Genomic DNA, 24253 nt, shown 5'->3' on the forward strand with positions numbered 1-24253 from the left:
GGAGAGAGAGACGGAGAGACGAGAGGGGAGGGGTGAGAGATGAAACAGATGAGCAAGCTTACGAACTAGTGTGTGCAGCATGTGTAGACTGTAGAACAGGAGAAGGATTTAGGATCTGACCTCCACTCCTCCCATAACTGCCTGTCCTAGAGAGAGAGAGAGAGAGAGAGAGAGAGAGAGAGAGAGAGAGAGAGAGAGAGAGAGAGAGGCAGGCTCTGGTCTCTGGACTCTGGCATGGCTTTGGCTGGCTGCCTAGCTCGCTCCCACATTTTAAAGGCACCACCCTGCCTCCCCTCTCTTCCCTACAGCTTAGCTGCTTTGGAAGGAGAGCCCCCCAATTGACCTGCCCAAACATCACAACAGCAGCAGCAAGAACAAGAACAATCCATGTGCACAATACATGCATGCAGCACAGTAAAACACATATACTACTCCATACCGTGCAGCCCGTATTAGTAGTAATTGTTATCATATGTGGGGAGCACACCGTGTTTCAATTCCTAGGCTTGGCCATGGTAATTCTACTGTACAATTACCTTTCAGAAATGCAAGGAATCGAATTCCCTCCCCTCTGATGCTCCTGGAAATTAGTCTCCAGGAACCAGGCAGACAAGATCGAGCAGCTGGAGATAATTAAGGCACTTATAATAACCAAGCACACAAGGAAATCACAGCGAATCGATCGAAGCAAGAAATTAACCACCAAGAAATAATTTTTTGTTGCTGCTTTGTTCTTAATTTTCTTGTTTCCCCTCACGCTGAAATTGCTAGAGAAAATTAAGAGAGATGAGCTATATACGGGTTACGAAGATTGTAGCTGGCCTGCTGGGTGCTCCGTCCCTGCTCCTCCGATCCAATTCCTTGCACCGGCCGGCCACCGCCGCCTTTGTTTACTTGGATCTCGATCCTCTCCACGACGAGCATTTGTGCCAGAAGTGGTCGGGAAGTAGTAGCTGCTGTAGCGGTAGATCGTACGACCACGACCTCCATCATATCCGCCTTCACAAGTCAAGATTCAAGGAGCACCTCGCTTTCCCGGAGGAGGAGGACGACGATGACGGCGGCGACGGCAGCTGCAGCGGCAGGGTCTGCGTCGTCGGCGGCGCCGTCCTCCCGCCGCCGCTCTCCTCCTCGGAGCCGGCGCAGTCGAGGTTCACCCCGAACAGCCGCACCCGCTTCGAGGCCGATGACGCCACGGGAGGCGGCGGCTCCGCGTGCTGCCCTGGCGTTGTCGGTATCCGTACCGGCACGGAGTCCAGCACCATCGTCGTGGCCTGCGGATGCTGCTGGTGGTGCGGCCGGTAGAAGAGCAGCTGCCTGCTGCCGGCCCCGTAGGCGTCGTACCCGACGTGCCGGCGGTGGGAGTCGTAGTCGTAGAGCGAGGAGGGCGAGGGCGGCAGGTGGAGCACCGTCGTCCTGGCACCGAGCGCGGCAGGGTACTGCGCGTGCGCCCACGGCGCGTAGGGGATGGAGGGGAGCGGGAGGCGGTGGTACTGCAGGGGCGGGTCGGGTCGCCGGCGCCAGTCGATGAAGAGCCTGCCCCGCGCCGCCTCCCCGACGCCGCGGCCGAAGGAGACGGTGTCCCCGGCGTCGAGGCGCTTCTCCTTGACGAAGCGGCTCCACCCCTTGGTCATGACGTAGCTCTGGCTGCTGTTCCAGTAGGAGTAGCGGAAGCGCCAGGGCTTGCCCGTGCGGTCCTCGAAGCTGAGCAGGAGGCCCTTCTCGTTCGCCGCCGCGTCCAGGGGGAAGTACTTCTCCGCGTGCTGCTTCGGGATCACCAGCCGGTTGAGCTTCCCCACGTCGCTCGGCGTCACCACCTTGTCGAACATGTGCTCCTTCTCCACCGCCGCCGCCTGCTCCGCCCGCTCCTCGCCACCGCCGCCGCCCGACCGGGTCGGGCCGGCGGTGAACTCCATCGCCTCCAGCTAGCGATCGAGATCGATCGAGGCGTGGAGGTAGGTAGGCGCCGATAGACGATGTCTCCTGCCCGGCCAGCTGCCTTGAACTTTGACCAGTAGTATACTATGTGCTTATGGTATGCTGCTGGATGGCAAACAGTGGTGTGCTATTACTATAGTTGGTGTAGGTCTTTGGGGATCGTTATATATTAGTGGACGGCTTAGGATTGGGAAATAATTTAGAACTGCAGGGTTTGGTTCTTGGTTTGTTCTTGGCTTAGCTTGTTGGGGCTACTGGTGAATTGAATTACCTAGCCAGGGATGAATAATTGTGATGAGGAATAAGCAAGGGTTCGTGTGCAAGCTAGCTAGCTAGCTTGTTGTGGTATGGGACTTATTCAGGGCTCAAATCAAAGGAGAGAGGGATGGGGAGGAAGAGGAAGAGCAAGGATGAAGAGGGGGGGGAGAGAGGAGGGGGAAGTGCCTGGCTAGGAGATGTGATGAGTGGTAGCAGTACTATGAAGGTTCTTGGTGGGGGGGTGGGGGAGGAAAAGGGGAAGGGGATGGATACTTACTTTTGGCTTGCCACCAAAGGTAATTGGCCTAGCTAGCCACTGTGTTTATATGTGTTGTTGTTGCAGGTAAGTATGTTTGTATGTATGTATGATGAGGTGTAGAGAGGGAGGGAGGGAGGGAAGGGTGGGTACGATACAAGTAGCTCGCTTTTTAAAGGGATGAGATGAGAGGGGGTGGGGAGAGGGGGAGAGTAGGGTGGGCCCCACGAATTATCTGGTTGAGCTCATGTGAGCTTGTCCTTGTCATGCTATAGGGGGAGCCTTTATGTGAGTTAGGCAGGTGATGAGCCTCAAAATGCCAGTTGTTGCCTGCATGTTATTATTGATTGGCAGCAGTGTCAAGTAGTAATTCTCTAGCTCATGCACGGTGCGATTATTTCAAGTATAAATATTCCACTTTGATTTGCACTTAGCTTATACAATCTTGCGATGAGAAAAGTTGATTTTTTTTTTCAGGTTAATTTAGTTTGCAGAGAGGAAAGCATACTTATGTGTATACAGGCTAAGCTGCTAACGGGCAATTTTGCATCGCTCACCAAGTTTAGTTGCGCCCGGTTTTGTTTATATATATGGTCCTGTCCAGGGCACATTAAACATGGTTGACACAAGTCAACCTATATATATTATCACTTCAAGCTTCTTCCCTGCACTTTCAGGTGAAGCAAGAGAATATTTTTTTTGTTGTTTTAGTTATCGAGCTAGCTAACGTTTGGCACCTTAATAAACTGATGGTGCCCACATCTCATCATGCTTAAGATACATCCTGCACATACAGTTCCTGCCTCTGAAACCTGCAGATGTCCTTCAATTCATTTATTTTTCTTCATACCAATTTAATTCGACGTGGATGGTCAGATGGTCGATCGTACTGCAAGTCTGCAGGTGGCGTCGATCCCCTGCGCTGCTGGTGGTCGCGAGCCCGTGCACAGTAATCGTACGCTGCCTTGCTTGTTGCTCTTGTCCCTAGCTAGCTAATTTCTACATTAAAAAAAGCTCAGCGAATCGAAACTGAGCCACGTATGCGCCCATATAGAATATTTGCAATGTGCATCTGAAATGCCATTTCTTTAATTAGTCCACGCTGGCCCTGAACTTATTTCAGGTTATCTGCTTAGCTGCTTGGCATTAGAAATTTCATTGGCGCCTGGAGAGAGAGAGAGATAGATCAGGTCAGCATCGGGCCATCGGCATGGCTGCTGGTCTCTGATTCGGCCCCAGGAGAGAGAAGAGGCAGGCGCCTATTTTATGTGCACACGCATACACATGTGGTGCATATATACAATAGGATGCGATGTGCATGCAGCTACTTGCCGGTAGAGTGGTAGACGGCGGCATTTTTTTTTAAAATTTATATGGTGCCCACACACACACACACATGTTGTTGGGTGTTAGCTGGGCAAAGGAGGCAGGGGGTGGCAATGTACCGCCAGTGGTTCCTCTCTTCTTCTTTTTTTCTCCTTTGAGGTTTATTTAAGGGAGAATTGGAGGTGGCCGCCCCGAGGGTTAGTTGGCCTGTTAGGCTCAGGAAAGGTCCTTGGTGGTCTAAGTTTGTAGGTGACTTTGAGAAGTTCTTTTTCTTTGGATCTTTTAACTACTTTTCCTTCGATCGGTCCAATGTAGAGGCCGTGGTGTGTGTAATTTAATTATAGATTACTGTTACAGAATTTGTGGCCTATCAATTCAATAGGCCAGTCTCAATGGAGTTTCGTAAAAAATTCACGGACATTAAATTAAATTTTGTTGATGTGGCAGGATACTTATCCCAATAATACTTATCCGCTTTTGATAACTATGCAATGAAACCATGCATTGAGACTGGCCTTAGTGCTTTACTAGCTAGAAAGAAGAATGCCCTAGCTACCAACTCAACCAGTAAGAACTATCCATAATAGCAAAGGAAACCATAATGCTCAAAGCACATGGAAATTAGCCAGCAAGGACGACACCAAGAAGGACCAATGAGAAGGGTCAAAGATAGGCGAATCCCAAGACCCCCTTGCCCTCTTGCCACTTGGTTCCCCGACCGGCCAGCTATAGCAAAAACCCCAAGTTGTTGATCGGTCGACGCCATGGCTGAAACGAACGAAACGCATGCCGAGCGAGCTGAGAGAGATACTTCCGGAAACGGAAAGCGTTTGTGCACAGCATGCGCGGAGGTAGGCACGGCACAAATCGTACGCGTGCTCACTGTTATCCTACAGTAGAAGACAGCTTTTCTGAGGTGGAGTCGTACATGATGAGGTGTGATTTTGCTAGGACGATCTCTATCGATCCTTTAATTTACCGCTGAAAAATATAATGACTTTGCTCTCCAATGCATTAGGCTGTCCCATACATCATACATACCCCCTTTTCAGCAAATCAGTACGAAATGACTTTGCTCGTTATTATTAAGGCTTGCATGATGGTAATAATTAAGGCAAATCCCAATGCATTATTGTCTCGCATCATCAGTATCTCTCCAGTATTATTGCCACATCATATAACACTTAGCTAGTACTTGATTGAGGGCCACATGTGCCTTATCGCGAGATTTCACTAATCATCGAGTGCTACAAGTTTCAGGCGAATTAAGTACGGAGTACGTGGTTTAGTTTGTTGTCTTTCAGACGAAGGCTCTAACACTAAAGAAGGACGCAGAGGCAATTAAGATCAGGAAAACGACTAGACGAGGGCTAACTAGATAGACCACTTACTAAAGAAGATGCATTGCCATCTCTACATGTCTTCATGATGTGAACCCTGCCACTTCGTTCCATCCGGGGGGGGGGGGGGGGGGGGAGGGGAACAAACTAAAAGAAAACAACAAATCTCCTGCTTACTAGCAGGACTACTACTCCATGTTGACTCTGGTTAACCAGTTGTGCATGCGTACATGCTGCCTCTGATAACGACAAGTCGGATCATATCTGTGTATAAAGATGGATTGGGATATATGCGCTGATGATCTGCAGATTCTGAAAGCTTTGGATTCATCATGCATCAGTTGCGATCCTGGGAGATGTATCAAGAGTTGATCGCCATGAAGACCAGGGCACTGCTATCTGCAGCATGCACGCACGCGCGCTCTCCGTGTCACATCCAAGTCCATTGACTTTTTACCCATATATACACACGAAGCATTGTGCAATAATATACATATGGAACCTATCAATTCAACAACTTGTTACAGAAGAGCATAACATGTATTGTTTAATTAGTATGACTACTACACGATGGTCAAGGTAGGAAGTCTTCCATGAATGGACAAGGTCGATGAGTTGTACTAAGCGCAATTTATCTCATAATCCCGCGTTAATTATATTGGATTCCCCCCACTTTTTATTACATTTCTTCTTCAATAGCTGACTTCGATCATGCTTAGCTGCTCATGTTGAAACACCTCTCGATCGGTGCATTGGTGGAGTAGTGGTGGTACCATTCCCCTACTACTCTTGCTAAGGCTGCAAATAAATGCATATACGAATATACGATGCACATACATGCATAATTTAACACATACACACCTTGATATTCTTTGTCTGAATATAAATGATTTAGGTTTGACCAAGTCTGTATAAAAACAATGATATTTATGATATCAAATAAGCATTATTAGTTCTATTATGAAATATATTTTCACAGCTTACTTGTTAATTTGGTAGATGTTAATCCTTCATTCTCATAAATTTGTTCAGACTTAGAATAGTTTGGTTTATAATAAACTAAGGGTGTGTTCGTTTCCTACCCTCTAAATTTTAGACCCATCACATCAAAGAGAATCTTGTCATTTAGAAGTATTAAATAAAGTCTAATTACAAAACTTTTTGCACAGCAAGATAAATTTAATGAGCCTAATTAATCCATAATTTGCCACAGTGATGCTACAGTAATCATCCGCTAATCATGAACTAATATACCTTATTAGATTCATCTCACGAATTAGCCCTGGGGTTCTGCAATTAGTTTTGTAATTAGACTTTATTTAATACTTCTAAATGACAAGATTCTCTTTGATGTGACCCCTCTAAACTTTAGACCCCAGGAAACGAACACACCCTAAGAATCCCTTGTATTTGTGGATGGAGAGAGTAGTTGTTAGTAATATAAGAGAGTTTTTAAACACACTGGGGAAGCTAGAAGCGTATGCTAGTATGCTACCAGTTCTAGGCCTCCCAACACCCTGTAATGATAGTGCTTAGACACAAACATGCATATAGGAGTAGTTAAGTAAGGGAGGGAGGGGGGGGGGTGTCGAGAGGCAGCTGAAGTGGGCAGAGATGTCGATCGATAGGCCTGTTTCACACAATTGTCTGCATGCAGTAACAAGCTGGCAATGCAATGCGGGCGGCAGAGAAAGTTGCAGGTGAGAATTAATGAAAGGCTGCAGCCTTTTTCATTCTGGCTAGTCATGAGATAAGAAGCTGCTTGCAGGCCATAGCAGGGAGCCCAGCAGGCCTCCAGAAAGAGAAGAGAAGCTAGAGAAGAGAAGAGATCAGAATAGCCGCAGAGATCAGCTGTAGCCTCTGTAGTGTAGCCCTCCTCCCTTTCCATTGCGCTGCATGGCCAAAAGGAGCATTTCGCTAGGCATCCGCATGCCCTCTGCTACCCTTTGCCTTTCATGGTGTCTCATCTTTATATGAAAAATCCATGTATAGGCACAGCTACATGCATGTGTCTGTCAAAGCTTCGGCTTAATTGATAGCACTGTCAATCACACTGTTCAAGCACGCAGTATGGCCAGATCAGAGCATGATATACAGCAGGCATGTGCATGCATGACACTTGACAGGGAAGGTTTCAGTAAATCAGTGTCGATGCATGGACTTATCTGTCAGCTAATGACCGGCAGAATACACCACATGTTTACTAATTGTCACAACGATATTATGGTTTGGGGATAAAAAAGAATCTGCATACTACCGAGAGCCTGTTCGTTTCCTACCCTCTAAATTTTAGACTCATCACATCAAAGAGAATCTTGCTATTTAGAAGTATTAAATAAAATCTGTTTATAAAACTTTTTGCACAGCTGGGTGCTAATTCGCGAGACAAATTTAATGAGCCTAATTAATTCATAATTTGCCACAGTGATGCTACAGTAATCATCCGCTAATCATGGACTAATATACCTCATTAGATTCGTCTCGCGAATTAGCACTGGGGTTCTGCAATTAGTTTTGTAATTAGACTTTATTTAATACTTCTAAATGATAAGATTCTCTTTGATATGACCCCTCTAAACTTTAGACCCCAGCAAACGAACACACCCTGATTCCGGAGATATATATCAGTTGTTGCAAGCATCGATCACATCACCACCACGTCAGTGTGGCACATCATGGAAACCTAGCTAGATGGTTTTTGGCTGGCCTTGCTTACCACATTTTGCATCTTATTCTGCAAGCATGCCTCATAAGCTTTGCCTTTCCCCGGAGGCCAAGTGGTGGCCCCAGGGCTTGCAAGGGACACATACCGTGCATGCACATATTTAGAGGCCCATACCCCTACGACCCTGCACCTTCTGCCTAGCTCCACTACTAGGGCAAAAATTTCCCTTAATTTCTCTTTTAGTCTTTACATATGAAGGATTTTTTTTGTTTTTCTTTTTTGGGGGGCGGGTGGGTGGGGGGGCTCGCTCGGGATGCGTGCCGTCACGGCGACGCTGGCTCGCCATGGCCATGGCTGGAGGTTACGGTGGGGGAGAGCTACATATATATATGTGTGTGTGTGTGTGTGGCATTTAGTATATCGTACGTAATGGAGGCGAGGGGACCGGCCCCACCCACTTGAGACACAGAGCGTGGCTGGTGAAGAAGGGAGTGAGTAGTGAGGAAGGGGGAGCGAGGGAATGGTACAGTGCACATGCGTTATGGTGGCATGCAAGCATGAACAAGATATTGATTAGGATTACACTCCCTGTCTCTCACGCATACTACCATAGGTATCTTTGGCCAATAGAGGGGGCACATTTCTGTTGTTTTTCTAGGGCTTATGCAATGCCATGCATGGACCACCCCAATTATGCTTATTTGAGAGCTAGGGTCCTGGCTAGCTAGGCCTTTGGATTGGGTCCTGGCTATCATCCTAGCTCATCTATCATGCATGTGTGGGTGTATGCGCATGCTTAAATATCCTTATGAGAGGTAGATGTTATGTCCTATGGATGCAGGAAGATGCATTTGTTTGTGCAGTGCCAGTTTGTGCATGCAAGTCTTTGGACTGGTGGCACAGATCCTGGCTAGTTCCAACCTCTATTTATCTATACACATATTAACTGTAGTCAGGTTATTGGCCCCTTTGGAATAAAAACCTTGACCTGATAGTTACCTCTTTTTGTGAGGAAATAAATCAGTTGATATACATATATATCATATAGTATAAACCCATTATATATATTGCAGGTGAAAGAAATTGATGAGATCAAACATGCATCGTCTAATGCATATATTATAATGTAGGGGGACCGGGCAACACATAGGCGATTAAATTAAATTGTAGTAGGTTATTTTGTAGTATTTTTAGAAATACTGAATTGCCTTTGAAGAAATAAAAATATGCTTGAATGGTCCTTACATTGAGAATACCTACCTAGGGTAGCCAGGGTGTGGGGGTGTGATGGCTTCTTGCCTTGGAGGTGAAAGGTAAGCTAATAGGGGACCTCTCCTGGACTTGTTGCTAAATTAACATCATTTGTGCTAGCTTTACCAGACTGCACTGTGGCTAGATGGGGTATCCATGATAATCTCACGTGCAGTTCCGCTTATGCATTGTTCTTTGGTGAGATGGCATTGTCTTAAGCATTAATGTCTTTAGCACCTACGTATCTTGTCTATCAGCTTGATTATTAGCTAGTCTAATCATGGCTCGGTTTGATAGGTTTCTTGTTTACCAATAATCCATCTGAAATCAAATGCGAACTGCTAGCTGACCCCTGTATGCATATAGGCATTCAGGTAACTAGTCCCTGCTGCTTGATGTCATAGGTCAAATAATAAGCCCAATGGTGAGCAGTAGATGCTGGATGGATATTTGTTTTGTTCATCCAATCAACTGCCTCGAGATCTTGTTAGATGCATGAAAATCTCTTACAACTAAGCATAGCCTCTGCAGATGTTTATTAGTTCCAATCCAATATATTTGTAGTACTTCACATGTTTATGAGCGCCCAACTTAAACCATGGATTCGTAGAACTATATGTACGGTCAGGTACACTTATTAAGGGAGTGAAAAACAGCTAGCTTGGTCAAATGATCTCTGTCTCCGTTTTCCTAAAGGCAAGATAAATTAAGCCCACAAAAATAAATTAAACGACACTAATAAAGCCGCCTGATGAAGAAGAAGTTAAGCCAAAGCACATAAAATGAACAAATGAAAAGTACTAGTAGGATCAATGAAGATGCTGGACCAATGGAATAATTTCTTCTTAGGGTAATAATGAAAGTAGTTTTCATTCTTGGACCGATGATTCTACATATAGGATATATCCGAAAGTGCAACGAATAGTACTATACTAGCATCCGGCCACCATTTTCTGGGAATTTTATTGAGCAAATTAATTAAACCGCAATTGATGTTTCTGCATCTCATCACATGTTGCTGCTGCAGGCTCCTTTAATTAGTTTCTCTCATGCATGAGAGAAAATCGTATGTCCTTACATATGGGAAAACTGGATAAATAACCTCAGGGATTTGTACCAGCAGCTTGGGTGGGCCCCAGTGGGCCGTGTCCCATGCCTGCGAAAACCGTTGCAGTTTTGGTCCGTTTGCGTACTGCAATCTGCACACCCTGCCGCCTCCTTGCCCATCACATGCGTGTCCTCTCTCCACCGCACGGATCATGTACGAAGCAGCTTGTGATGGTTGGAAGTTAGGAGCTCATGACTGGCGTACATGGCTGGCTAATGAAAATGTTTAAGTGATATATACTCCACATAGGACATTCTAAACGGACGATTAGGACAGGAATGATTCGAACCTCTTCCAAAAGTTTTCTTGAGTGAACACCTCTCCGCAGCTAATAAAAAACCATAACTAAAGGCCTGTTTGACTTTAGTCTCCGTCGCATCGATGTTTGGACACCAATTAGAAGTATTAAATATAGGATAATTATAAAATCAATTGCATAAATGGAAGCTAACTTACGAGAAGAATCTATTAAATCTAATTAGTCCATGATTTGAATTAGTCTCCATTTTTACAATTGGTTTTGTAATTATACTTTATTTAATACTCCTAATCGGTATCCAAATATCCGATGTGACAGAACTAAACTTTAGTCCGGCGGATCCAAACAGACCCTAAGTGTAAGTGCCGCTAATATTCCCTCGAGGGAAAATATCTATGCCCTCGCAACACATATAAAAGATAGAGGAATATCTTAGCGCACCAACGGTAGGGAAAGAAATGGACTGCCATTTCGAGCAATTACCATCAATCCATATCCTTGCGGTTGGGCATCTTACTCCAGGAAAAATAGATATTTGTTAGTACCGTGTGTATATAAATATATATATCACTGTGGACGTCATATTTGTTTGCAGAAAATAGCGTTGACAATGGGCCCACATGTCAGCATCACGTGAAAAAAGCAAGCTGCGCTGCCTCCTCTTTCATTGACCCTGCACATTGCCGATCAGTATTACCATAGCAGGGGGAGCAGAAATCTGAAGCCACTGCTGCTGTGTTGCAGCAACAGCCAACTGGGATATGCTAAGGATCTACAAGAACTGCGGAGCTGGAGATCACCAGCTGTGGCAATGGCAACACATCAATGTACGTGGCCCGATTGATTGGCGTGCTTCTGCTGCGCCTGCCTCCGTTAAGAAGACCACACTGGCCCCGCGTCCTGTTGATCTGTTCCTGTAGATATAACTGTCAGGTCCGGAACCATAGATGGTGTATATATTCTATGATAAGAAATAGAACATAACCCATGTCTTACATCAATTATAACTACTCGTACCGTAGTAGAACTAGTTAGAATAGAAGAAAACTACCCGATCATCCCTGACGATCTAATCGCCAGGATAGATCATGTGGATGACGGCATCACCGAATGCATCAAGATCACGGAATCCGCTCTCCATCAGCTTGACCCGGCGTCTTCGACACGGAACCGCCCTGAGACTCCTCACCATCCTTCTGTCACCACCGGCGACATCTTCTCCGGCATCGACCGACTTGACCAAGGTACTGCGGATTGCATTAGTTTTGCAGAGGTGTCCTACATCACATCACCCCTAGGGAGCATGAGGAATTCGACTACGATTTCGGCAACTTCATAAGCAAACTCGAAACCTCCGGACCGAGTCTGATTTAGTCTGAGCCGGCCCTACCCAAGATCCTTTCCGCATTGAAAGAGGACTTGGATCATCTACTACAGCTCGGAGAACGAGAAGCCATCGTGCGTCGGGGGGCTGACGTTTCTGATTACTACATGGAGTCGGCTACTCACACTGCGGCAACCGCCAGGGTCTGGTTAGAGGACCAACTCTATCGGGCAGGCTGGTGTATTGGAAGGGCACGAAGCCCTCCAAATTCCTCAAATCAAGCCCACTACGATCCATTATTGACTCTGGCGAACTCCGGTTCCAAGAAGACAGACCTCTCGCTTCTTTCGGCGATGAAGGTCGGGCTGCGGGTACCAAACGCTTTGCACCAGATCGCGAGGTGTTCATGGCGTTCATCGAGGAAATCCAGGATGCAGGGGAGGAAGGATCGGAGTACAATCAATTGGACGACTACTACATCGACGATGATGACTACATCTCCGACACACCCGGTCTAGACCCAAACGCCGCAGGGTATTCGCCCGCCATGATCTACCTATACGTGCTCTTGACGTTGTGGGAACCGCAAAGATCGAAGATGAAGACGACGTCCAAAAAGAGCAAAATAAGCTCAGGAACGACAAGCATGCTGCGTGCAGGCAGCATGTACTATAACAGCTCCAACATCAGCCTAGCAACCTCTACGACCGCTTCACAAGCAACCTCCGCACTATCTTCAACGACGGCCAGGACGCTCGCAACGTCATCATCGCCAGGCAGCAAGAGCATGACGAGGTGGAGGCCTACAACCCCACCAACTATCATATCCCCCACGACTACCTGGGTACAACTCGGAACTACAAGCCAAAGTCGGGGAACAACCAACTTGAAGAAAGAAAACCCTCAACTCAAAGGAACGCTTCGAGAAAGCTCTTCACAAGCGATGCCCATGGCACTCGAAGAGCAACCATTCCACCTTCGAATACCAAACCCTTCAGAGGGTCCTGGGAGCTCCACCACTCAACGTAGACTGTGAAGAAAGGCATAGGACTGCTCGAACAATGATTTATTCATAAATTATTATCCGATTCAACAATTCAAGGAGGTTTTCTAAGAATCTTTTGGATGTTAAGTTTAACCATTATTTTGGGATTAAATCTCGAAATAAGAGGTTCTGTAAACTGAAAAGCCCCCTTTTTTTACCACTTAGTCAGGGTCACCATTTATATTTTTCATTATCTATCGGGTTAATTATGATTTTCTCACTATATTTGCCCAATAAATGTTTGATCTACTTAGTACAACTTTTTTCCGGTCGATCTCTTACCACCTATTCCTAGCTCACGCCACGAGTCTTTTTCACCAACGTTCGGGAGCTAAGGATAGGGGCGATGGGGTGGGCTTGGAAACGGAGGATCTGATCCAACTTCTTCAAGATAATGTCAAGGAACCATGTCGTAGTCAAGCCATACGACTACCAAAAGTGGGCGCTTTGCTTGGCAATGAGTAATGGAACCCGTTAATTTGCCGAACAAAGCATCCACGTGGTTATTCTTCAAATATTTCCAGTAACACTTTGTTTGTTACTTTTCGACTAGGACTACGCATAGTTTACTAAAGGTGCCTCACTCCTATACTCCCAATAATACCCCGTTTACTAGTTTTCGACTAGTACTATGTGTAGTTTACTGAAGGGACCTCGCTTCCATACTTCCAGTAACACTCCGTTTGCTAGCTTTCAACTAGTACTACGTGTAGTTTACTGAAGGGGCCTCGCTCCCATACTTACAGTAACGCTAAGATTACTAGTTCCCAACAAGTATTCTATATTACTGAATGAGCCTCGCTTCCATACTTCCAGTAATGCTCCGATTACTAGTTCCTGACCAGTATTCTATGTTACTGAAGGGGCCTGCTCCTATACTTCCAGTAACGCTCCGATTACCGGTCCCCGACTAGTACTATATGTTTACTAAAGGGTCTCGCTCCCATACTTCCAGTGACGCTCCGATTACTAGTATTATGCATAGTTTACTGAAAGGGTCTCGGTCCCATACTTCCAGTAACACTCCGATTACTGGTTCCTGATTAGAATTCTATGCTACTAAAGGCGCCTCACTTCTATACTTCCAATAACGCTCCAATTACTATTTTCCAACTAGTATTCTATATTACTGAAGGGGTCTCGCTCCCATACTACTCCGATTACTGGTTCCCGACTTATACTCTATATTACTAAAGGAGTCTCGCTCCTATACTTACAGTAACGCTCCGATTACTAGTTCCCGACTAGTACCCTATATTTACTAAAGGGGCCTCGCTCCTGTACCTTCAGTAATACTCCATTTATTAGTTCCCAACTAGTATTATGCGTAGTTTGCTGAAGAGGCCTCGCTCACATAGTTCCAGTAATATTCAGTTTACTGGTTCCCGACTGACTACCTTCGAAAGCGCTGCCTTCTGGGTAGCTCTACATGGGCGTCTCTACTATTGATAAGTCCTACGATTTTCAGTCCTACTCTACGCCGAAAATATCAACAGGCAAGCAGCTATTAACATGTTTACAGTCATACATAATCATGACAGAGTATTCAATATCTCTATCTGAATTTACTCCTGTTCTAAGCTGTCGACTAACTTCTGGGCCACTAGCTTCACTTCCTCAACAAGTTTCATGAACTTATCTTCGATGCAGTAAGCTGACATATATAACTGGTCTAGTAGGACTTTACAAGTCTAAGGACGTGCTCCACGTAGGTCCTGGTGGTTTCTGATATATAACTGGTTATCTTCTGGGGGTTTTGCGAAGTCGCTCCAACAACATCTTGTCGCTCACTACCCCTTCTTCTGGCGGATCCACCATGTCGACCACCACCTGGACAGCATCCTTGAGCTTTTCAAGTTCCTTCTTGTTTAGCTCCTTTTCAGTGGCCATATTCTTGATTTGGGTCATACAATCCACGAGCTGTACATCCGCATCCTGGAGGGCCCTAATCAACTTTTCGGCGTCATCTGCATGATAGTACACAAGATTCTTCAAGTCGGTGATTTCGTCTTCCTTATTTCTTATGATATTATTAAGTTCTGCAAAGCAAAAGAAGACGAAGAAGAACCTGGATTAAAGGCTCGGGAGCTGCGGGATACGTATCATCGATGACTTATTTTTTAAACTTTTAGAAGATAATGACGGAATATTCAAGACTAATTTGACCCGTCTGATTCTTCGATTCAACCTGAGCCTCGGGGGCTACTCTATATGGAGTGCGAGTTTAATCACACCTCATATAAAAGAAGACTTGAAAACTACTCGCAGCATGAGCTCCTCACAGGCTCGATGCAGCTAAGGAAGTACTCGGGAGAACTTGATGATGCCTTCAGAAGTACTCGAAAGTCTGCAGTACTCAACTACGAAGAGCTCGGAGGCTTATCAGACCCGGAGTCACGGGACTGCGCACATGGCGTACATATTTTAGGATAAGAGATGGAACATGCCTCACGTATTATATCAGTTGTAATTACTCGTACTGTAGTAGAACTAGTCGGAACAGAAGGAAACTACCCGAGTAGTACTTGGGTAAGACTCCCGAGCTCGTATCTAGCTAGAATTTTCATATAACCTTATCCCCTCAGACTATATAAGAGCGGGTAGAGACCCCCTCAAAACACATTAACACTTAAGGCACCACCACACAGGACGTAGGGTATTACGCTCTCGGCGGTCCAAACCTGTCTAAATCTTGTGTTCCTTGCATCTTTGAGTTTCTGATCTCGGCGACACTCTAGCTACAATCTACCACCTCGGAGGTATCACTCGGTGGACTTGGACGTTAAACATTGACAATAACTCCGCCACTGTGCAGACATATATCACAATGGCTGATGCATGCCATCCTCTCTGTAATCACCGTGAGCTTTCCAGGTGGTCCATTCTTTCTTCTATGGCGAGCACGCTGTCCCCTTCTGTCCTTTGCTCGCATGAATCACTGCACTGTGCTTGCTGCTGAAAATTGGACGAGTAATTTGTTAAAACAGAATCCACATCTTTGCCTTTTGAGTTGTTCAAATTGGACGTGCTGGTTGATTCCAAAGGATTCAGAGCAACTTTTCAAAAAAAAAAGGACTCAGAGCCAGGTAATTAAGGATGGAACAGGCAGGGTAATCCATCCCTTCCTAGTCGACCGGACCGGTGAGCTACTGTATGTAGCCTGCACAACCTTCTGAACAACAAAACTCCAAATGAATCGTTGCCGTGATCAACCCATGCATCTTGCCTTGGCGTCTCAGATGCATGGCGCCAACATGTGAGTGACGGCCGTCGTTATCCACCTCGCCTCTGCAATCTGTACTGCACGCTGCGCAGGCATGTGACCCACCCACGAAGCAATGCAAGCCGGAGGAGCAACGGGCTGACGCGGTGAGCAGTATGGCGTATGGCCCGGGTACCAGCTAGGCGACCGAGCTCGAGCGCGCGCGCATCTGGGGCTGGGGCTCCATCAGCTGAGACGCTCACCCCAACAAGGGTTTGATGAGCTGAAGGCTAGCTGAAGCCAGCCATGATGTCCACCAATCTCGATCAAACTGCCGAGCGGAAACATAGATTTTTCCACCGCATTAATTTTTTTATTATTTAGAAGTATTAAATAAAATTTATTTATAATTTTTTTTACAGATAGGTGCTAATTTGTGAGATCAATTTAATGGGTCTAATTAATCCATAATTTGCAACAGCGATGCTACAGTAACCATCCGCTAATTATAAATTAATATATCTCGTTAGATTCGTCTCGCGAATTAGTCTAGAGATCCTGCAATTAGTTTATAATTAAATTTTATTTAATACTTTTAAATAATAATTTTCTTTTAATATGATAGGGCTAAAATTTAATACCACGTCAATCCTACGCACCCACTCTTATGTCTATCAGATCGGGACAGCGCTGTGCCCTCCAGGTTGTAGCCTGAGACCTCCTGGTCCTGAAAACCTGATGACCACTGGAGATCAATGGCGCATCACATGCATCGATCGATTTAAGGACTGTTTGGCCTGGATCACTCTGCACTGGCTGCGCCCCAGCATGATGCAGGTAGCGTCACCTACCCCCTCGACGCAGACCATTGCTAATGATCATCAAGTACGACTTATTACGAGCATATCACAAGTTCAGAATACGAACACCAACACAGATCAAGCAGCAAAGGGATGAGTCGCCAACTCACCTGAGTATGATGACTCGGCGGCGGATGGGGACCCGTGCAACCACGGCGTAACGGGGTAACGCTCAGGATGGCGGGCGGCGTCGGGGACGATCGGCGGCGGGCAGCCGGGGAGGGCGGTGGAACGGTGGCGGCTGCAACTGCCAAAGATTGCTGCGGGCGGCCGGCTGCGGCTCTTGCGGCCTGTCTGGACCACCACTGGAACCTTGTGGGCCGAGACTGGCAACATTTTCTGAGTAGATAACCGTCCAATGGGCCATGAATGCATCAGAGTCCAATATTAATACGGGCCAGTCAATTTAGGCCCAGTGCACGGCCCAACCAAATTAACGAAGTCCGATTTGTTTGTTTGCTTGGGCCTTTGTGCGGACAGACGACAACGACGCGGCGCCCGGGGGGTGGGGGGGGGGGGGGGGGGGGGCGTAGGGGGGTGCGGGGCCGGGGGGATGACGTGGCAGGATTGTCGTCGTCTTCTTCCTCTTCCTCACCCGTCCACCTCCGATCTCTCTGAACAAATTCCTCGACCAGCAAATCCGCTTCCTCCTTGGCAACCAAGGAATCGCACCCGCGGACTGAGACGGGATAAAGACAAAGCGCGCGGCGGGCTGCGTGCGTGTAGGTTCGTCTCCACATATTCTCGCCCGCCGCGCGCGGCCAGTGCGCCGGGAATCTCACGGCCGGCCTGCCGGCATCCTGTAAATTCGAAGCTATCCGTCCGAATCACATGTCCCTGCGTTACCGTCGATCCTGTCTCTCCATCCATCCATCTGATCGATCGATCGGGCAGTCGATCAATCAGCGGCAGAGGCCAGAGAGCTTGGCGGCCATGCCGTGCTCGCCTGCATCGCCGAGATGATCCGGTTCAGAGGCGGAGCGGCTTCTGGATAAGGAATGGATTCCATTCTCCCCTAGCTACCAAGCTAGCTTGGGCAGGGAGACATCTTGCGGAATGCAAGGATCATGGATGTGATAGCAAGCAAGCTGCGCTACAAGTGATGCGTTACTAGTGGAAGATTAGTCACTTAATCGTCGATCTGTCGCCTTTCGTTTTGTTGCCACATATTCGAGCAACTAGGGAAAATGGGTGCGGTGAGCTGTTCATCTGCATCTTTTTGATCTGGTTTACATCGAATCAACTGTTCATGCAAGTGGTTACCTAGTCTGCAGGATTTTCGCAACGTCTGAAGATAAGAATAAGCATTATTATTATTATTATCTGGACATATTCCCAGCATAATCAGCACCGTATCCCCTGCGGGAGAAAAATCACATCTATTCTTGCGCCCTACAACTAGTAACAAGCAGAATACCAGTTGGGGACATGGACAGGTGGCAACTGAAAGTCTTCTGAAACATCACTGAACTTCAACTTGTCTCGAGCTTACCGTGGTCTTCTGAATCGGAATACCGAATGCCTCAACAAAATATCAGAAGGAAAATCTGACAACCACAAGATATTTTAAAGGACAGAGGCAGCGACGTTCCTCTTGTTTCACCCCTACTTTTTTATGCTGCCTGCAGCTGTTTCGTGAGAGCAACTTCAGCAGCAAGCATGTAGGGTATTTCTTGCTTTTCGATGTTCCCAGTCATTCTCTCTCAGCTTTTGGGATACATGTCGACTTTATTCCTAGAGTTTACAGCTCCTCCAGAGTTCCTGAGTGCTGACTCCTGACACTCAACCAAGTACTTGTGTTCCTTCAAAAGCACCAGCTTTTCCTCTTAAATCTGACTTCGCGTTCAGATCTGATTCCTGCAACTCCCGGCATTGGTATTTCAGAGTGTGGTTTGGTTACCTTCCTTCAGAGATCTTGGTAGAATTACTTACTCGGAAAGTAAAGCATTTTCATTCTCTCAGCAAGCTCACTTATCGTACAAAGGACCAAGCAGAGAATATTAGGAAAAGGATGGGCAAAAATCTTTACCAGGAAAGTAGTAACTTTATCCCTATCCCCAGAGCTAAAAAATATAACAAAATTATTCTTTACTACGGAAGGAATAATTTCTTCTTCTTCTTTTTTTGCAGGTTCATTTTGGATTCTACCATCAGTACATCAGAATCTAGCTCCCTTTTCCTTGACAACTTGTCAATTTATCATCCTTAATAAGTACCAACCTTCAAAATGCAGGTTCAAGCAAATCAAGTTTCATCATTGTACTAGCAATATAGTAACATTGTTTGGTTTGTAAATGACTAGCACCAAACTAAAACTTATTCTCTCTTTTTCTTTACGTAAAGCTGGAGCTTAAACAAGGTCCTCTACAAGCACACAATCACCGGACCAGCTGCGAAGGCTGAATGTTATCCAGTCCTTTCCACAGCTTTCCTAATCAGAGAACCATTCGTACATCCATAAACAATCCAGCTCTCATCATTTCAAGTTAAATCCATGGGTCATCGATCACAACCAACCTCTCATTACCGACCGATTCGAATACTCTGCCTCAAACGGAAGTTTTAAATGAGTGATGCACAATGATTATGGTGGGCAATATGCAATTAGACACCAATGGCTACTACTCAAAGTTGACAAAAGCATAATTCTTGCACTGACAAAGATCGCCGAAAAAGTGCGGCTTTGTGGCTGAGTTATCTGAATAAATATTAGTACTATCTAACTGAAGAAACATGAAATGGGAGCCATGAGACAGACAGGCTCCCTGATTAAGTCTTATCAGACCGAGACAGGCAGCAGGGCAGTGGTCAAAAGAGCACCTTTTGATTTAAGCTTCCTAATTAGTGGTCGTAATGAGGACAAGCAGTCTCTAGCCGAAAGAATCGGCAGCTGGGCCTATTATAGTCAGATAATCCTTTGCTATGGCAGACACTACTGTTCTTTAACAGTCTGACCATTGTTGATCGATCACTTGAAACAACAACGCAGGATTCAAATTTATACATATACTACTAATAGTGGATTACGGCTTGATCATAGAAAGTCTAATTCTCGCGGCCGCATTAATTAATTCTCGGCGCCGCATGTCAGCTTGTCACTACGCTCAGGGCGATTACGTGTAGCGCATTTCCTGGTCTAAGCACTAGCTCACCCTGTGTAGGCAAGGCAAATGATTTAACAGAGTACTGCACTAGTCTGAGGTATGAATTGTGATCCAGCATGTTATGCTGATTGGGCCACTATATATGATCTTGATCTAACTTACCAGCGTCCTGTCAACCCTATGTATGATGCAACAAAAGACTATCTAGATAGCTAGCTAGATACCCTTTTGCGAGGCATTATTGTCGTATCAATGCTGTTCTAGGTTCCAAGAGCTGGAATAAGCACAAGTGCGAAAAATTCTGAAACCGTATCGAATTGCATGCACGCAGTGTCAGCACAGCGAGAGCATGCAAGAGGAGGACAATTCCTCTGACAGGTGTGGACCAGGTTAGGAGAACATTGCAATAGTAGTGCACGCTGCGCGTACAAAAGCCTGGACAGAATAAGCACAAGGCATAATATCATCGAGGGAGGCATGAGCTTTGGAAATCGTTCCAGCTCGGCGCAGAGGGAGAAGGAGATTTTTTTTTTCAGAATATCTATCTCTGAAACTCTTCCTGCTTTTGCCCCCAACCTGACATATATTCCTCCGCCTTCGGACACTTTTCCTGTCTTCTGCCACGACTAATCAGTTAGTGTTGGTCACTAAGCAAGCAATCTGTTTCCTCTCTGAAGAAATGTCACTGAACTAGAGGGTGTTTGGCAGCGCTCGGCGAGGGCGGAACCGGGGAGCCGGAGCAGAGGCGGAGCTATTTCTTTTTGGCTCCGCTAGCTACGTTTGTTCGCCCGCGAAAACAACCCCGGCTCTCCCTGAACCCCCCGCAGAAGCGCTTCGCCCCTCCGATGTGTTTGGTGCGGCTCCCGCCGGCAGCTGGAGCCGCACCAAATAGGTCCTTAGATAATTGCGCTGAAATATTTTCAGATAGTGTTGTTGAATGATCATAAATTCAAATTGAGCGTTAATTCCAAAGATAAAAGAAAAGAATCCTGGCCACTCACTCATGCTTGATTCTGACCATTGTTGTTGTTCTGCCGAACGTTTGAATTGCGAAATGGGGTCGCTGGCTCACTGCTGGGCTGGCATTCATGTGTGTCATGATGCCCACGAAAAGAGCTCGACATGAGCATCATTGTGCAGCTAGCTCATCTCATCTGCCTGCAACAGAACATCGCTGGTGATCTCTCTTTATATCTCAAATTGCTTAATTTCAAATTCTCGATTAATTTAAACAGTGTTATAGTGCTGATCCACAGCTGAGGTGGCAGAACATGTCTACCGGACTGACCAGCAGCAGCTGCTGCTGCCCCCCTTGCTCCCAGTCTCCCAGAATTCAAGCAGTAATACGAGGGCGAAAAAGGCAAGAGCACGGAGCAGCCTCTGCTCCGCTCCAAGATACCATTCCGCCCATAAACTAATGCACGGCACCGGGTGGTAGGCCGCGGCAGCGGCGGCGAGCGAATAAAAGCAGCAGCAGAGGCCAGACTCCAGAGGCGAGAGGCACTCCCTCCCTCCCTCCAGTGTCGTTCAACCCCAGCGAGCAAGCAAAGCCCCGCAGACATTTTCCCTTGCAGCAAGCTAGGCAGCATCTCCTGATCTCCGGCACCCAACCCAAGCTTAGCAAACCTCCCTCGCCAAGGCTGCGGTGAACTTGCCGAGAGGGTAGGTCGCCAACAGCTCGCTTGTGCCGAGGGGGAGGCTCGTGTATAAGTCGCTGCCTCCGGTGAGCTAGCCGGCCATGTCGGTCTCCTCCGCGCTGTCGTCGTTCCTGCTGTGCTGCTTCTACCCGTCCGGCGGCCACCGCCACGGCCACCGCGCCGGCGCCTACTACTACAGCAGCCACCCGACGAGCGCCAACACCCTGTACGGTTACCAGGAGGGCCCCTTGGCCGGGCGCAGGATGGGCCGGAGCAGCAGGCCGCTGTCTCTGCAGGTGCGTCGGCCGTTGGCCCTGCTGTTCTCTTCAGCTCGTGCTCTGTTCTTTCCGTCAGTCAGGCATCGTCAGGGCCTGCATGTGAAACAAATGGCAGGCCGGGTGTATGCAATGCAAGTACGGCAACTTTGGCCATGCGAGTGCGACGTGACATGCCCAGATTTATTCTCTGCCCGCCACCAATATTTTTCGTTGAAAGTTTTCCTTAGAATTGCATACATGAAACGTGAGGTGCGGTAGCCGTAGAAGTAGTACTGTGCATGTTTGTGCAGTCACGGTAGCAGCACAGTGACGACGAGGCATGCGGATGTTCCTGTTGAGAACAGCAGGGACCTCGTGCATGCGTCCTAAAAAGAAGGCGAGAAAGGGATCGAGAGGAAAAAGGTTGCTCGCATCGCGTACTAGAGGTGAGGAACGAACTTGCTCTACCTAGGAATAGGATAAGAAAAGAAAAGCCTTTCTCCTCGGCTGCTGCAGGCGCCGCTGTCGGAACCAGTAAACTACCCCGGCCCGGCGTGCTGTTAAAATTTGTTCCAGTAAAATACTATATGTTTTTTCTCCTTGTCTCGATCGAGACAAGAACGAACGAACATCATAATGAAGATGAACTGATGAAGAACCTCGATCACAACATCTACTGCTTGCAGACGGTGGAGCTGAAGGTCCGGATGTGCTGCTCCGGCTGCGAGCGCGTGGTGAAGCACGCGCTGACGCGGCTGCGCGGCGTGGACTCGGTAGAGGTGGACGTGGAGATGGAGAAGGTGACGGTGACGGGGTACGTGGACCGGCACCGGGTGCTCAAGGAGGTGCGGCGCGCGGGGAAGAAGGCCGAGTTCTGGCCCAACCCGAACCTGCCGCTCCACTTCACCTCCGCCAAGGACTACTTCCACGACGAGGAGTCCTACCGCCGCACCTACAACTACTACCGCCACGGCTACAACGGCGACAAGCACGGCCACCTCCCGGAGCCCCAACGCGGCGCAGACCCCGTCAGCAACATGTTCAACGACGACGACGTCAACGCATGCTCCGTCATGTAGCGCACATTAGTAGTAGTGTGCCATGGGAATGTTCAATGGCCAATGGCGTAGTGTGCCTCCTCGGCAAGAACCGATCGATCCAGCGTGCGCGTGGAGACCACCACGACTCGTGACGAGCTGCTGGGAGACCGACGACGACCAGTCACCAGTTTGATCATTGTGTTTCTTCTCGCTCTAGTGTTGTTGGGCGCCTCTCTAGTAGCAAGCAGGTCAAGTCGCAAGCAGTGCATGTGTGTTCATCAGCTCGCGCGTGCATGTAACAAATGGATGATGGAGATGGACGCAAGTTGCAATGTGGAATGAGTAGCGGTTCCCCTTTCCGGGTTACGCGAAACTAGCGGACGGGCACGCGCACGCTCTCTCTATCCACTCCATACCCCGAGAGGCGAGAGCCATGCGTGCTCTGCTCCCCGATTGTTCAGACAAGCCAATGGGACGCCAAAGCATCTCCCTACCCGCAGCAGCTACAGCGAAAGGCGCGCGCCTTTTACTACTAGTACTAGCTAGTAGTGTGCTCCTGCCTCCTGCTCCATTTTCGCGCTGCTGCTGGGAGCCTGGTGAGACGTCGCAGTAGCTAATAGGTTTGGTCGTCGGCGATCGTGGCTACCGCTGCTACGCCGGTTAAATATTCAGGCCTGCAAGGCTCGATGGAAGCTGGTTGGTGGCTAGTGGTGCGGAAAGCCTTGGAACTGGGAAGCCTAGCTAGGGTTCTTGGAGTATGTGATAAACTGCACCACAGTGCAGCCGCCAGCAACAGTAGGCTACAATACTGTAATGCACAACATGAGTCAGGTTTCTCGATTGATAGTTCAGTCACACCAACATGGTGAATCCTGAATAAAAAAATACGAGAATTCTTGTTTGATTCCCGTTCAAACAATCAAACCTTTCATGTCATTTAAATCCAAATCCTAAGCTACAGACTAATCTAACTAAGAATTTCTTATTTGACGCACAGTTCAGAATCGGCAAAATAGCAATTTTATTTCATTCCTCAACTATTGCCCAAAGCTTAGTTTCATCCCTGAATTATCAAAATAGCAGCTTTAGTCCTCTGACTCTTATTTTGGATCCAATCTCATTCCTCACCATACATGGCATGCCACGTGTCACACCTCGTCAGCAAAGTGTCCACTTAGCTGATTTAGCAAATGCATGAAAATTGACCCTTTTGCCCTCCTTATTTCTCCATCTAGAGTTCTAGACCCACATAAGGTAAGAACATATGTATATTCTTTATTGCCCCCCCTGATTTCTCTCATTTCTCCGTACGTTCTTCGAGCAATAGCAATCGTTCAAGCTGCGCAAATTGACGTGAAAATTGAAAACACCGAACAAACGATA

The 24253-nt window shown here is 47.2% G+C and overlaps 2 protein-coding genes across 2 annotated transcripts; one reads left to right on the plus strand and one right to left on the minus strand.

Moving 5' to 3' along the window:
• Nucleotides 1-678: 678 nt before the first annotated feature.
• On the minus strand, nt 679-2559 carry LOC112877966 (B3 domain-containing protein Os03g0120900-like). The gene has a single exon (XM_025942341.1). It carries the CDS (start codon nt 1914-1916, stop codon nt 1002-1004), a length of 915 nt encoding a protein of 304 aa, XP_025798126.1. The 5' UTR covers nt 1917-2559; the 3' UTR covers nt 679-1001.
• An 18817-nt stretch (nt 2560-21376) lies between these two features.
• On the plus strand, nt 21377-23243 carry LOC112874779 (heavy metal-associated isoprenylated plant protein 30-like). The gene is made up of 2 exons (XM_025938300.1): nt 21377-21869; nt 22517-23243. The coding sequence occupies exons 1-2, from the start codon at nt 21675-21677 to the stop codon at nt 22907-22909; spliced, it is 588 nt and encodes a 195-aa protein (XP_025794085.1). The 5' UTR covers nt 21377-21674; the 3' UTR covers nt 22910-23243.
• Nucleotides 23244-24253: the final 1010 nt, after the last annotated feature.

The sequence above is a fragment of the Panicum hallii genome, chromosome 9 (assembly GCF_002211085.1).
Source record: "Panicum hallii strain FIL2 chromosome 9, PHallii_v3.1, whole genome shotgun sequence".
Taxonomy (NCBI): domain Eukaryota; kingdom Viridiplantae; phylum Streptophyta; class Magnoliopsida; order Poales; family Poaceae; genus Panicum; species Panicum hallii.

Excerpts from the sequence above, each read along its gene's own strand:
- LOC112877966 (XM_025942341.1), bottom strand. The coding sequence starts at position 1,916 with ATGGAGTTCACCGCCGGCCCGACCCGGTCGGGCGGCGGCGGTGGCGAG.
- LOC112874779 (XM_025938300.1), top strand. The coding sequence starts at position 21,675 with ATGTCGGTCTCCTCCGCGCTGTCGTCGTTCCTGCTGTGCTGCTTCTAC. Across the intron at positions 21,870-22,516 it reads GCAGGCCGCTGTCTCTGCAG|ACGGTGGAGCTGAAGGTCCG; the intron begins GTGCGTCGGCCG and ends TACTGCTTGCAG.